General features: G+C 33.9%; 1 protein-coding gene across 2 annotated transcripts in view; it reads left to right on the top strand.

Moving 5' to 3' along the window:
* Positions 1–1,030: 1,030 nt before the first annotated feature.
* LOC145675683 (uncharacterized) overlaps positions 1,031–14,354 on the top strand; it is a 31,008-nt gene continuing 17,684 nt past the window's right edge. The window contains exon 1 of one of the 2 annotated variants that reach the window (XM_081746276.1): positions 1,031–1,942. In XM_081746276.1, the coding sequence (XP_081602402.1) occupies positions 1,890–1,942 (53 nt within the window). In that variant the 5' untranslated portion in view covers positions 1,031–1,889. Of the gene's footprint in view, positions 1,943–8,780; positions 10,661–14,354 lie in introns of those variants that run through there. The other variant, XM_081746275.1, reaches the window with a different exon arrangement.

Raw genomic sequence — 14,354 nt, 5'->3', positions numbered from 1 at the left:
ATTATTTTCTGTATTATTAGTAAATAATTTTAAAATATTCTATGCGAAACATTTTAAAAACCATTCCGTTAACATTGTATAAAATGTTTCAAATACATTTTCAGTAATGTTTGGAAATCGTACGGAAAACATTTTTTGGAAAACTTTTCTAACGGCGTATAAAATATTTCTACAACGTTTTTGAGTGTATTGCGAAAATATTTTCAGTGTTAATTGGAAAATGTTTTCAAGAACGTATGGAATATATTTCCTTAAGGGAAGTAGGATACATTTTCTGAAGGAAAATGATGGCACGTTTTAAAAACGTTTTGAAAATATTTCATTGCTGTGTGGGTACATTCTCTCCATTTTCTACACTTTTTCCTAGTCATTTTACACTCCTCAATTTTCTCTACCTCTTGTTCTGTTGAACTTGGCCTTCAGCCCCCTTTATCTGTTCGAAATTCTCTCCTTATTCTGACCCTTTCCTATTGTACCATACTTCTCTCCAAAAAATCACAGAAGAAACAATTAAAGAGAAAGCGCAGGAAAAGTGTTATGAAGAAGGTGTCAAGAAGAGCAGTTTGAAAGGAATATAAACATATAAAAGGCGTTATGAGAAAATAAATTATATGAACAATGATTTGCGAAGCATTTTTATTTTCAAAGCCAAGTCAGGGAGCCTTGAAACAGGGGCAAGATTGAAAAAAATTATAGAAGTGAACGAAAAATATCAATTATGTTTTAAAGAAGATGAAACATTAGAACACTTATTGTTAAAATGTGAAGAAACCGTAAAAATCAGGGAAAAATGGAAATGGATCGATGAAATGAAAAAGGAAGGAAATTTGGTTAAATTAGCTTGGAGGCTAGGCTTTATTGTAAATGGAAGGGAACTAAGTGAGAAAGAAATAGAAAGAAACAAAGAACTTCTTGAATTTTGGTGGAAAAAGAAAATGGTAACCTTTAAATGAAAAAAGGGCAGTACTTACTTTCTCCTTTTTTCTTTTTTTCAGGAATCAAACTTCCGAAGAGAAGGAAGGAGAATACCTTGAACCTAAACCTGAACCTGAAATTTGACTTTTTCCCGATTGCGACACTTCTTTTTTCACGTATTTTCACTTTATCATATTTACTACTTTCTATCTGTTTTATGACTTTGTACACATCTTTTTACTTTTTCATCATTTTTCAACTATTCTAATCTTTACATTTTACACGTTTAATTACCTTTCTAAATTGCCGATATTCTTGTTCAATACAGTGATAATGATACTATGCAAAACTTTTGTGATGCTTACTACAAACAAACAATCAATGGCCGAGAGAGGAGTAGTGGTTGATGAAGAAGAATAAGAGGAAGAAGAAGAATATTGGAAATAAAAAAGTTGCTTTTGTGAACGTACTTCTAATTCATTTCATTAACGCTGGCAGCGTAAAATATAAGGGGAGTATAAGAACAGTGTTAAATTCTTATTATATTTCAATTCACAATGGCTGGTAAGGCTACTGTTAAGTCGGAATTGATGTGCAAAGAAGAAATTGCTTATGACTTACCTAGTGATGATCCGCTCGAAGGGAGAGGGTGGACATACGAACTAATGAATGACAACAAAGAGTTAATATTATCTACAACGGAAGGAGATGTATCAGTGGACAAGGATAAAGCTATGTGCTCTTTGGATGTGAAACTAAACGTTGATAGGGTGAAACCAGAATTAGCACTAGAAGAAGATCCTGAATTTGAAAGTAATATAGTAACGCTAAGAAAAATTGTGGTTCAGGAGACTTGCGCGTCGTATTGTAATGACTCCCAACAATTAACAACAAAAAGTTTAAATTCAGTTCAGCCAGAAATGTAATGTTCAATTTTTCATTAACTAATTTGCTCAGATTGATAATACGGTTACATGGTTTCGGAAATTTTGTTGGTTAAAAGCAATACTTCACGAGAAATATTTAGGTATGGGAGATATCGTGAACGTAAGTTAGTAGCCTAAAATTTGGAAATGACATGGCACACATAGACAAGCTCTTTACCAAATAAAAATAATAACAAGATTGATACGACCCATACAATTCTTATGTAGTTCATATTTTGATAAAATAATTATTTCTTTATTATTGGTTACACATTTCTCACTAATTGTTTCACATATTTAAAATATGGGTGCTCGACGATATTGTTTTATTTATATAGAGACTTATGTAAAATACCAAATAATGAGAATGGTAATTATCCTAAAATTTTACAAATGAAAATCTGTAATGTAGCCTATTATATTCGAACATAAACTATGGACGTTTATGATTTTATTTTGATTTAGCTCAAATGGGTCTAGCTTGATTTTTCCGGCTGGCTTCGAAAGACATAAGTAAAATACAAGATAAAGAATATTTTAACCAACAATGGATGTTCATTATTTGTAGAGGTCCATACAACATCCATTTCATAACTACACTCATTTTTTCAAGGAAGTCGACTTTTTACATTCCCAGGAATCTTTTTTAGGGTATGGACTTGCATTTTTCAATTTGGGATCACTTTAGGGGCTTGGTGTACGTACATATTAATAATATATGAATTATTGTAAAAACAACGCTAATCAGCATGTACTAGATGGCCGATAAAAATAAGATTGCTATGCAGATTAGGGCATTACGCAGAATGTGGGTAAACAAGGATAGCGCAAAATTCTGTATTTAGGATGACTTACATGTCTTACGTGTTCAATGTGTTCTTGTACGTTCCTAAGTATTTTATAGGTAACATGATGAAATGCTTTCTTTGCTTGTATATTTGTGTTCCAAAGTAACACAATACATTACGGATGTAACTTCTTAATTATATGGATCCCTTCATTCCCAAACATTTTCATAGTTCCGTGTTATGATTTGCCACACTAAATTTTGATACTTCAGTTCGCTTACAATGGTTACTAGCTACCTTGACAAGCGGTTACTTTGCTAATCGGGCATTACTTCGCCAAAATATGAAGAGAGTTTCACAGTCCTCCGTCGGTTAAACTATGAACTGTATACACGAAGTTTCAACTACACTGTACGATAGAACATGTAACTTTATTTTGGTGTTAATGTTGGGGTCAGCATCAGTTCTAATTACAGGGAGGCTTTGTTGTTGTAGTGGCGTGAAAAACAGTCGCTGTAAGGACCGCCAAATTTTAAAAGAATTTCCGTCAATGTTAAGTCAGTTTCGTTATATTATACATTGTAACTTGCATTATACAACGTAACTAATAACCGTTTGAACATTTGATTACAAATAAATTAGTAAAACGGCGGTTAAGCCCTACGGAGCGCCATTCTGTGCGTAATTACTTGACAACAAAGGTTGTAAGTCATTCATTAAAAATACAGATTAATAAATTGGATCCTAAAACCAACGGTGCTGACAATCTCTTACAGTTGAAGCTTGCAGGGTCCCTGACGATTCGAATGAATAGCTTCTTCCCTAAGACCTTACATACCACCCTAGTTGCATGCCTTCGGTATTCAAGTCATGACAAATCAGGGTTAATTTCCGAACCCCAATTGGCCTGTCAACATTCAGGCCTTGAGGAGGCATTTTAAGAAAATAAATATAATGAAGAGGACGACAAGAAATACACCCTGGGAGGAGATTTAATGCTACAGCCTCACATTTCAATTCATCAATTTTTTAATCATTAGTATTACTTCAGGCTCGCTCGTACCTACAAAATTGGTAGGTTTACAAATGTAACCTTTTAAAGAGCGCTAGCTAATACTTATGTGTGGCTTACTAGCAATTGCACTTATCTTTATCGAGAACAAAGTCACATCCGAGAGCATTTGTCACAATAGTGAAACACAAGATAACAGTAATATTAACTTGTTCATTAAACATTATTCTTCTTCAGGGCCTACTCGTACGTAGCAATCTTAATATGTTCTCATAACATAAACCTTAATTTTACCATATACTGCGTAACTGACGTAGGAACTTCGTACTATCGATACATCATAGTATCCGGTGTTTATCGTAGTAAAGGGTAACGTGGAATCGTAAACGGGCTTCCCTTTTTCTTTTTCTCGAGATCGGTTTATGATTCCCGGCACAAGAATACAAGAGTTATTTTCAAATATCAAAAAGAATAACATTTAATTTACTTTCTCTAAATGCAAATCAAAACTCTAATTATTTTCTATAAATGCAAATCAAAACTAATTATTATATCAAAATCTAAAATCCGAGCATCAATTTTATTACTATTATACTTTTCTCTAATTATGCCAAACATTAAAAATTAGAACAAAATTTTGAAATTTTAGTCAATTGCCGAATCTGCACATTAGCGTCGAACTGGTTTCATCACTTTAATTTTATAACGAAAGTAGGGATGTCCCTAGGGGATGAACTATATTTTAACCTTCAACTCTTCTTAACTTATAATATCGCTTTGTCTGAAGTCAATTAACTTCAGCTATCATTAGTCACATTGAATGCACATTGACTTTTCATAGTAGACGGCATGTATATATCGAACGACGAACAAATCAAAGAGAAACTTTATCAAATTCAAGGTTATTGTCAATTACTTTCAATATTATACTAAATTGTGTTTAACTTACAGTATTTTGACGGCGACTTGATTTTACATTACAAATTTCGCTTATTTTCTCATTATACAATCACAACATCAGATGAAAAAGTTCACTATCTGAAGAGCACATTTTTTTAATTACCCAAAATTTTAACTTTATGATTAATTGTAGTTATTACTAGTACTTCTCTAATTATGTTCGTAATTTATCTAATTGCCTAACATGTCTCTAAATGCTTGATTGTATGGGGACAGTTAATGTTAATATAAACATAAAGGAGAATGATTAAAAACTCAAGCAAAATTTGATAATAAAATTTTATTATGAAGTATGGATCCCAAAACTGGAAAGACCTGAAAAAAAATACAAAACTTAAACATCCTAATAAGAATTCGATACTGAAAGTGCGCATTTAAAACGTGATAGCCATACTTTTCAAAAGTGGTGCGGTATTATTACAATTTCAAAGTCGGAAAACGCGTTCTAAATCAATTAAAATTTCCAATACTGTCTTTCCTCTCCTTTCAACATTCATCTTTCATCTCCAAATGCTGTAAGGAAACCATAAAATATGACATCTAAATAAACGTACCTAATTGTAAGGCGATATTGATGGTTTCTTGGACTGGTGCGTCAGTGGCGGTGGGCACACACTTTGTTTCTGAAAAGTAACCTTCGAAATTCGGGGAAATAATCAAATAAATAAACAATAATCCTTTTTTCATAATCTAAAAGTTTAAAAGTTCAAATTCGGTATTTCTGATCTCTCATCTCTTCCGGGGTTTAACCCGAGTTGGGGTGAAGTTCACGCTTTTTTTGTGCTAAGATTTTAATTTTCCATCTGTGCCGGTTACGCTTGTAAGCTGTAATTTAGCACGGTTACGTGTACTTTTCCAGTTAGTTTGTTTAATTTCGGAACTTTTCTCCTTTTTACAGCGTATTTACTAAACTTCCACGTAATGACACGCATTCCTTTGCGACGTTTGGATTTACGCTGCATTGCGATACCTGCCATAAATTTCTTTTTAGGTTTGCGCTTACTATTACTATATTTTGCCATGTAGTTTACTATACAATGTTCGTACGTGTTTTCGCTTAAGGTTTTTAGTGCTCTTCGGAGTCGATGTATACTTCTTCAGCATGTTTGACTCGAAATAACCTCGCCTACACCTCGACTTTAATTTGCATGTAGTTCGTCTTTGACCAAGTTTAGTGCGTTCCGAATTACGCTTACCAAGGCACTTTCCTTTTATTCTCAACATATTTCCTTCTGCACGCCTAATGTGTGGTTGTGCGTGCTGAGAATACGCTGTACGTGGAGGTCGACGCACATTGTTTTCATCATGAGCAATCAACATGTCTACATTTTGTGTAGCACTACACTTAAACTTTCGCTTTTTACAATTTCGCAATAGTGAAGTACTAGCTTGAAAATTCAAACATTTCGGCAACTGAAAATTAATAAATGTTGCATCTGATGTACTGATATGATCACATCTTCTCATTTTAATTCTACTGATTATGCTCCTCGATATCGAGTTTACGTTAATAATGTATTACGAAAACTCAACTGGGTATCATTGGCCATCTTATTTTACTTCTTAACTTTGGTGTTACATTTCGGTTCTATAACGGAAATATACTTTCGACTGCGTGTGCTTTATTGGTAGTGTTACGCTTGTTTACGGTAAACATTTCCGACCGATGTATTATCTACGAGACCTTCGCTACGTAAAACAGAATTCGCTTGGTGGGTCTATTGTGAATTTGAAGTCGTTTCCTTCTACAATACTCAAAGCTGATAAAGTCGGAATGGATTTGCAGCACTAAAATGCAACTTACGTTAGACATACACTAACGGCATTTATAGTAAGTGCGAATTGTGTGATGCATTCAAACAAGTGGATAATTAACATAATTACCTAAGTATCCAGCATGTAGAAATAATTTATATTTTAAACGTGTATTGTTTGACAAAGTTGTAGAGAAAAATATACTGTGTGTATGTTCGTATACAGTAAATGTTCAGTTTGTAAAAGGCATGCAGTGCAATGCTAGTATATACCTGCAGAAGACTTACTACACTCACTTGCTGAAGACCTGTTGTAGACTTGCAGAAGACTTACTACAAACTTGTTGTAGAGTTGCAGTGCAAGTGGTATCCTTGCAGACTTGCGTCAAACCTGCACTAACTTGCTGCCGACTTGCTGTGCATTTGCAGTGCAAGTGGAAACTTGCAGTAGACTTGCTGTGCAAGTAAACCCCGTTGCAGAAACTTGCTTTGCAAACTTACCATACACTTGTACGTCAGGCGTGCTGCAAGTTCGAAGAGCGTCAACTAGGAAGTTTGCATTAAACTTGCTTCAAACTTGCAGACTTGCATCACAAGTCTGCTGCTAGTTTGCCAGACTTGAATTGCAAATCTACTGCAAGTTTGTTGCATGTCATTTTTGCTATTTGGGACATGCTTAAAATGAAGAAGGGGTCCAGTATTTGGACATTTCCAGGTGAAATCAGTCACGTCACAACAAAAGACTGTGCAGAATAGTTACTTCACTCAGGCGACATAGCTGAAAAGTAATAGTGAAGAACTGACACAGCAAATACAAACACTATGTACAAAGTAATCTTCACAGAAGGAGCAATTGTGGACTGTCAAGGATGAAGTGCTTTTCATTCTTTTCGGAGGTCTTGTTACAGGCTTACAACCTGAAACGTGTCAAGCTAGAAAGGAACAGCAATATTAAGAGAAATTATATAGGTCACTTGTAACCATAGAAAACGGTTTACTGCTTCTAATTGTAATCAAAACTAGCTTGTAGTGGCCGCCTTTAACAAATTAGTATTTTTCGACATCTTGCACGCGTATACCCACCACAGCTAACGTGCCTCTTCTCTATGGACACACACGAGTTAGTGAATAGTACCCTAGTAATATATATATATATATATATATATATATATATATATATATATATAACAGTTCTAACATATTTGCATCAAATTTTGCCGTTTTTAACAGACGTCAGTCTGTCTTTTCTCTCTGACCCGAATTTCTGAAGAGGTACTCGAACTTACATGTGAATTCACGCATGGAATTTCGAGAAATAGGCAGGAAGAAAAGTCGTGTGTGGCAATGTTACATGCAAAATTAAAAAAAAATGGAAAGACATGCAAATATTGTGAACATACATATTTAAGCGCAAATGTTCACAAAATGGAGGGGTATCTGTGTTCTGGCAGTTATCCAACCTAATTTGTTTATAACATTTAGAAATTTAATCCGCCTTATGCAAAGTCGTTTTGACAAATGATTAGCGTCATGCTAAACGCCTGACATCTGAAGGAAGCATATATAAGTCGAACGATTTAGTATGGTACTAATCACAAACCAGAAGGACTCTGCATATGGCCCAGTTTTCTTAACATCTCTGACGAGTATGATCATTTCTAATTTATTTTCGTACTCATTGATAATTAAATTGCATCAAAGTGTTGCAAATCACTCATGTTCTGCTCCAACTGATATTTGATTCTTAAATCTGCGCCTTAGTTTGTCTTTTAACAATTCACTTACATGAAGGAGGTTAATGCCAGCAGCCCGCCCCATTTTTTCCACACTGACCTAACACTAATCCGAGCTTACTACGACACACTGGCCCGCCAGACTGATCGTCACTCAGCACCTATAACGAGGAATTTAACTGCTAGTGTTTCGAAGGATAGTTGGCGTTGTCGGCGGAAAACGACTTTTACACGGGGAATGACTTATCATACATTGTTCAATACTTAGTCCTGTATATGTATACCAAGTTTTATACCGATCATCGCGGTTTAACCGAATCATGTCCCTTGTTAGAAAAAATCATATGACTAGTTATATAAAATACAGTCAACGAATTTCAATTTTTGTAACCTCCAAATTGTTTAAAACCTAGAAGTATATCATAATAAATGAAAATAAAGTAATTTGTCATACTTTTCTTATAATTTGGAAAATAAAATAAAGAAATGGAAATAAATTCCTTCCCGGAAATTGATATGCAAGAGAACAACCCGGGAATATTCCCGTTTTTTTATTTTCCTTTCCACCGTAAATATTCCCACTGCCTATCACTATTCTTGAATGAGTTGACATTGGTAAAAGTTAACATTTTACAAATAGAATAAAGGAAAAAAATTACTAGTACAATTTAATTAACGGTGGAAAACAATAATGATATCAAAACAAAAGTACAAAGAAAACACACCAACCACTTTTCGTTTATTGTTATGCATATCATTATTATTATTAATAATAATAATATAAAGTCAGTGGTAGCTCATGCCTTCAACATGTTTACAACAGTGGCTTTAAACACATCATAAATTTCCAATGGTCTTTGTCAGGTCGGGCTTTATATTTGTGAAGAAGAAGAACTAATTTTTTCAATAAGCAATTATTCTGTATCATATTAAAACCTGATCGTACATTTGATTGCAAGTACCGTCTATAATTGCCGGGAGAGTATCCATGAAATATCGAGTAGAGTGGCCGTTATGGCGAGTGCATCGTGCTTTGTGCGTCCTGTCATGACGAGAGTTTTGTGGGGTTTTCTATACATATTTACTGAACTTACACATTTTTTCTTTCCTTTACACGTTCATACATTCTCTCCTTTTTCTACACTTTTTCCCAGTCATTTTACACTCCTCAATTTTCTCTACCTCTTGTTCTGTTGAACTTGGCCTTCAGCTCCCTTTATCTGTTCGAAATTCTCTCCTTATTCTGATCTTTTCCTATTGTACCACACTTCCCTCCAAAAAATCACAGAAGAAACCATTAAAGAGAAACCGCAGGAAAAGTGTCATGAAGAAGGTGTCAAGAAGAGCAGTTTGAAAGGAATATAAACATATAAAAGGCTTTATGAGAAAATAAATTATATGAACAATGATTTGCGAAGCATTTTTATTTTCAAAGCCAGGTCAGGGAGCCTTGAAACAGGGGTAAGATTGAAAAAAATTAAAGAAGTGAACGAGAAATATCAATTATGTTTTAAAGAGGATGAAACATTAGAACACTTATTGTTAAAATGTGAAGAAACCATAAAAATCAGGGAAAAATGGAAATGGATCGATGAAATGAAAAAGGAAGGAAATTTGGTTAAATTAGCTTGGAGGTTAGGCTTTAATGTAAATGGAAGGGAACTAAGTGAGAGAGAAATAGGAAAAAAAACAAAGAACTTCTTGAATTTTGGTGGAAAAAGAAAATGAAAAACTTTAAATGACAAAAGGGCAGTACTTACTTTCTCTTTTTTTCAAGAACCAAACTTCCGAAGAGAAGGAAGGAAAATACCTAGAACCGGAACCTGAAATTTGACTTTTTCCCGACTGCGACACTTCTTTTTTAACGTATTTTCGCTTTATCATACTTACTACTTTCTATCTGTTTTATGACTTTGTACACATCTTTTTACTTTTTTATTATTTTTCAACTATTCTAATCTTTACATTTTACACGTTTAGTTACCTTTCTAAATTGCCGATATTCTTGTTCAATACAGTGATAATGATACTATGCAAAACTTTTGTGATGCTTACTACAAACAAACAATCAATTGCCGAGAGAGGAGTAGTGGTTGATGAAGAAGAATAAGAGGAAGAAGAAGATTATTGGAAATAAAAAGTTGCTTTTGTGAACGTACTTGTAAACCATTTCATTAACGATGGCAGCGTAAAATATAAGGGGAGTATTGGCTGGTAAGGCGTCTGTTTAGTCGGAATTGATGTGCAAAGAAGAAATTGCTTATGACTTACCTAGTGATGATCCGCTCGAAGGGAGAGGGTGGACATACGAACTAATGAATGACAACAAAGAGTTAATATTATCTACAACGGAAGGAGATGTATCAGTGGACAAGGATAAAGCTATGTGCTCTTTGGATGTGAAACTAAACGTTGTTGGGGTGAAACCAGAATTAGCACTAGAAGAAGATCCTGAATTTGAAAGTAATATAGTAACGCTAAGAAAAATTGTGGTTCAGGAGACTTGCGCGTCGTATTCTAATGACTCCCAACAATTAACAACAAAAAGTTTAAATTCAGTTCGGCCAGAAAGGTAATGTTCAATTTTTCATTAACTAATTTGCTCAGATTGATAATACGGTTACATGGTTTCGGAAACTTTATTGGTTAAAAGCAATACTTCACGAGAAATATTTAGGTATGGGAGATATCGTGAACGTAAGTTAGTAGCCTAAAATTTGGAAATGACATGGCACACATTGACAAGCTCTTTACCAAATAAAAATAATAACGAGATTGATACGATCCATACAATTCTTATGTAGTTCATATTTTGATAAAATAATTATTTCTTTATTATTGGTTACACATTTCTCACTAATTGTTTCACATATTTAAAATATGGGTGCTCGACGATATTGTTTTATTTATATAGAGACTTATGTAAAATACCAAATAATGAGAATGGTAATTATCCTAAAATTTTACAAATGAAAATCTGTAATGTAGCCTATTATATTCGAACATAAACTATGGACGTTTATGATTTTATTTTGATTTAGCTCAAATGGGTCTAGCTTGATTTTTCCGGCTGGCTTCGAAAGACATAAGTAAAATACAAGATAAAGAATATTTTAACCAACAATGGATGTTCATTATTTGTAGAGGTCCATACAACATCCATTTCATAACTGCACTCATTTTTTCAAGGAAGTCGACTTTTTACATTCCCAGGAATCTTTTTTAGGGTATGGACTTGCATTTTTCAATTTGGGATCACTTTAGGGGCTTGGTATACGTACATATTAATAATATATGAATTATTGTAAAAACAACGCTAATCAGCATGTACTAGATGGCCGGTAAAAATAAGATTGCTATGCAGATTAGGGCATTACGCAGAATGTGGGTAAACAAGGATAGCGCAAAATTCTGTATTTAGGATGACTTACATGTCTTACGTGTTCAATGTGTTCTTGTACGTTCCTAAGTATTTTATAGGTAACATGATGAAATGCTTTCTTTGCTTGTATATTTGTGTTCCAAAGTAACACAATACATTACGGATGTAACTTCTTAATTATATGGATCCCTTCATTCCCAAACATTTTCATAGTTCCGTGTTATGATTTGCCACACTAAATTTTGATACTTCAGTTCGCTTACAATGGTTACTAGCTAACTTGACAAGCGGTTACTTTGCTAATCGGGCATTACTTCGCCAAAATATGAAGAGAGTTTCACAGTCCTCCGTCGGTTAAACTATGAACTGTATACACGAAGTTTCAACTACACTGTACGATAAAACATGTAACTTTATTTTGGTGTTAAGTTGGGGTCAGCATCAGTTCTAATTACAGGGAGGCTTTGTTGTTGTAGTGGCGTGAAAAACAGTCGCTGTAAGGACCGCCAAATTTTAAAAGAATTTCCGTCAATGTTAAGTCAGTTTCGCTATATTATATATTGTAACTTGCATTATACAACGTAACTAATAACCGTTTGAACATTTAAATACAAATAAATTAGTAAAACGGCGGTTATGCCATACGGAGCACCATTCTGTGCGTAATTATTTGCCAACACAGGTTGTAGGTCATTCATTAAAATTACAGATTAATAAATTGGATCCTAAAACCAACAGTGCTGACAACCTCTTACAGTTGAAGCTTGCAGGGTCCCTCATGATTCGAATGAATCGCTTCTACCCTAAGACCTTACATACCACCCTAGTTGCATGCCTTCGGTATTCAAGTCGTGACAAATTAGGGTTAATTTCCGAACCTCAATTGGGCTGTCAACATTCAGGCCTTGAAGAGGCATTTTAAGAAAATAAATATAATGAAGAGGACGACAAGAAATACACCCTGGGAGGAGATTTAATGCTACAGCCTCACATTTCAATTCATCAATTTTTTAATCATTAGTATTACTTCAGGCTCGCTCGTACCTACAAAATTGGTAGGTTTACAAATGTAACCTTTTAAAGAGCGCTAGCTAATACTTATGTGTGGCTTACTAGCAATTGCACTTATCTTTATCGAGAACAAAGCCACATCCGAGAGCATTTGTCACAATAGTGAAACACAAGATAACAGTAATATTAACTTGTTCATTAAACATTATTGTTCTTCAGAGCCTACTCGTACGTAGCAATCTTAATATGTTCTCATAACATAATCCTTAATTTTACCATATACTACGTAACTGACGTAGGCACTCCGTACTATCGATACATCATAGTATCCGGTGTTTATCGTAGTAAAGGGTAACGTGGAATCGTAAACGGGCTTCCCTTTTTCTTTTTCTCGAGATCGGTTTATGATTCCCGGCACAAGAATACAAGAGTTATTTTCAAATATCAAAAAGAATAACATTTAATTTACTTTCTCTAAAAGAAAAATAAAACTCTAATTATTTTCTATAAATCCAAATCAAAACTAATTATTATATCAAAATCTTCTCTAATTATGCCAAACATTAAAAATTAGAACAAAATTTTGAAATTTTAGTCAATTGCCAAATCTGCACATTAGCGTCGAACTGGTTTCATCACTTTAATTTTATAACGAAAGTAGGGATGTCCCTAGGGGATGAACTATATTTTAATTTTCAACTCTTCTTAACTTATAATATCGCTTTCCCTGAAGTCAATTAACTTCAGCTATCATTAGTCACATTGAATGCACATTGACTTTTCATAGTAGACGGCATGTATATATCGAACGACGAACAAATCAACGAGAAACTTTATCAAACTCAAGGTTATTGTCAATTACTTTCAATATTATACTAAATTGTGTTTAACTTACAGTATTTTGACGGCGACTTGATTTTACATTACAAATTTCGCATATTTTCTCATTATGCAATCACAACATCAGATGAAAAACTTCACTATCTGAAGAGCACATTTTTTTAATTACCCAAAATTTTAACTTTATGATTAATTGTAGTTATTACTAGTACTTCTCTAATTATGTTCGTAATTTATCTAATTGCCTAACATGTCTCTAAATGCTTGATTGTATGGGGACGGTTAATGTTAATATAAACATAAAGGAGAATGATTAAAAACTCAAGCAAAATTTGATAAAAAATTTTATTATGAAGTATGGATCCCAAAACTGGAAAAACCTGAAAAAAAATACAAAACTTAAACATCCTAATAAGAACTCGATACTGAAAGTCCGCATTTAAAACGGGATAGCCATACTTTTCAAAAGTGGTGCGGTATTATTACAATTTCAAAGTCGGAAAACGCGTTCTAAATCAATTAAAATTTCCAATGCTGTCTTTCCTCTCCTTTCAACATTCATCTTTCATCTCCAAATGCTGTAAGGAAACCATAAAATATGACATCTAAATAAACGTACCTAATTGTAAGGCGATATTGATGGTTTCTTGGACTGGTGCGTCAGTGGCGGTGGGCACACACTTTGTTTCTGAAAATTAACCTTCGAAATTCGGGGAAATAATCAAATAAATAAACAGTAATCCTTTTTTTCATAATCTAAAAGTTTAAAAGTTCAAATTCGGTATTTCTGATCTCTCATCTCTTCCGGGGTTTAACCCGAGTTGGGGTGGAGTTCACGCTTTTTTTGTGCTAAGATTTTAATTTTCCATCTGTGCCGGTTACGCTTGTAAGCTGAAATTTAGCACGGTTACGTGTACTTTTCCAGTTAGTTTGTTTAATTTCGGAACTTTTCTCCTTTTTACAGCGTATTTACTAAACTTCCACGTAATGACACGCCTTCCTTTGCGACGTTTGGATTTACGCTGCATTGCGA

This window comes from Thermobia domestica, chromosome 18 (assembly GCF_964235325.1).
Source record: "Thermobia domestica chromosome 18, izTheDome1.hap1.1, whole genome shotgun sequence".
In the NCBI taxonomy this organism is placed as follows: domain Eukaryota; kingdom Metazoa; phylum Arthropoda; class Insecta; order Zygentoma; family Lepismatidae; genus Thermobia; species Thermobia domestica.
The sequence above is the reverse complement of the archived record's forward strand: the minus strand, read 5'-3'. Positions and strand labels throughout refer to the sequence as shown.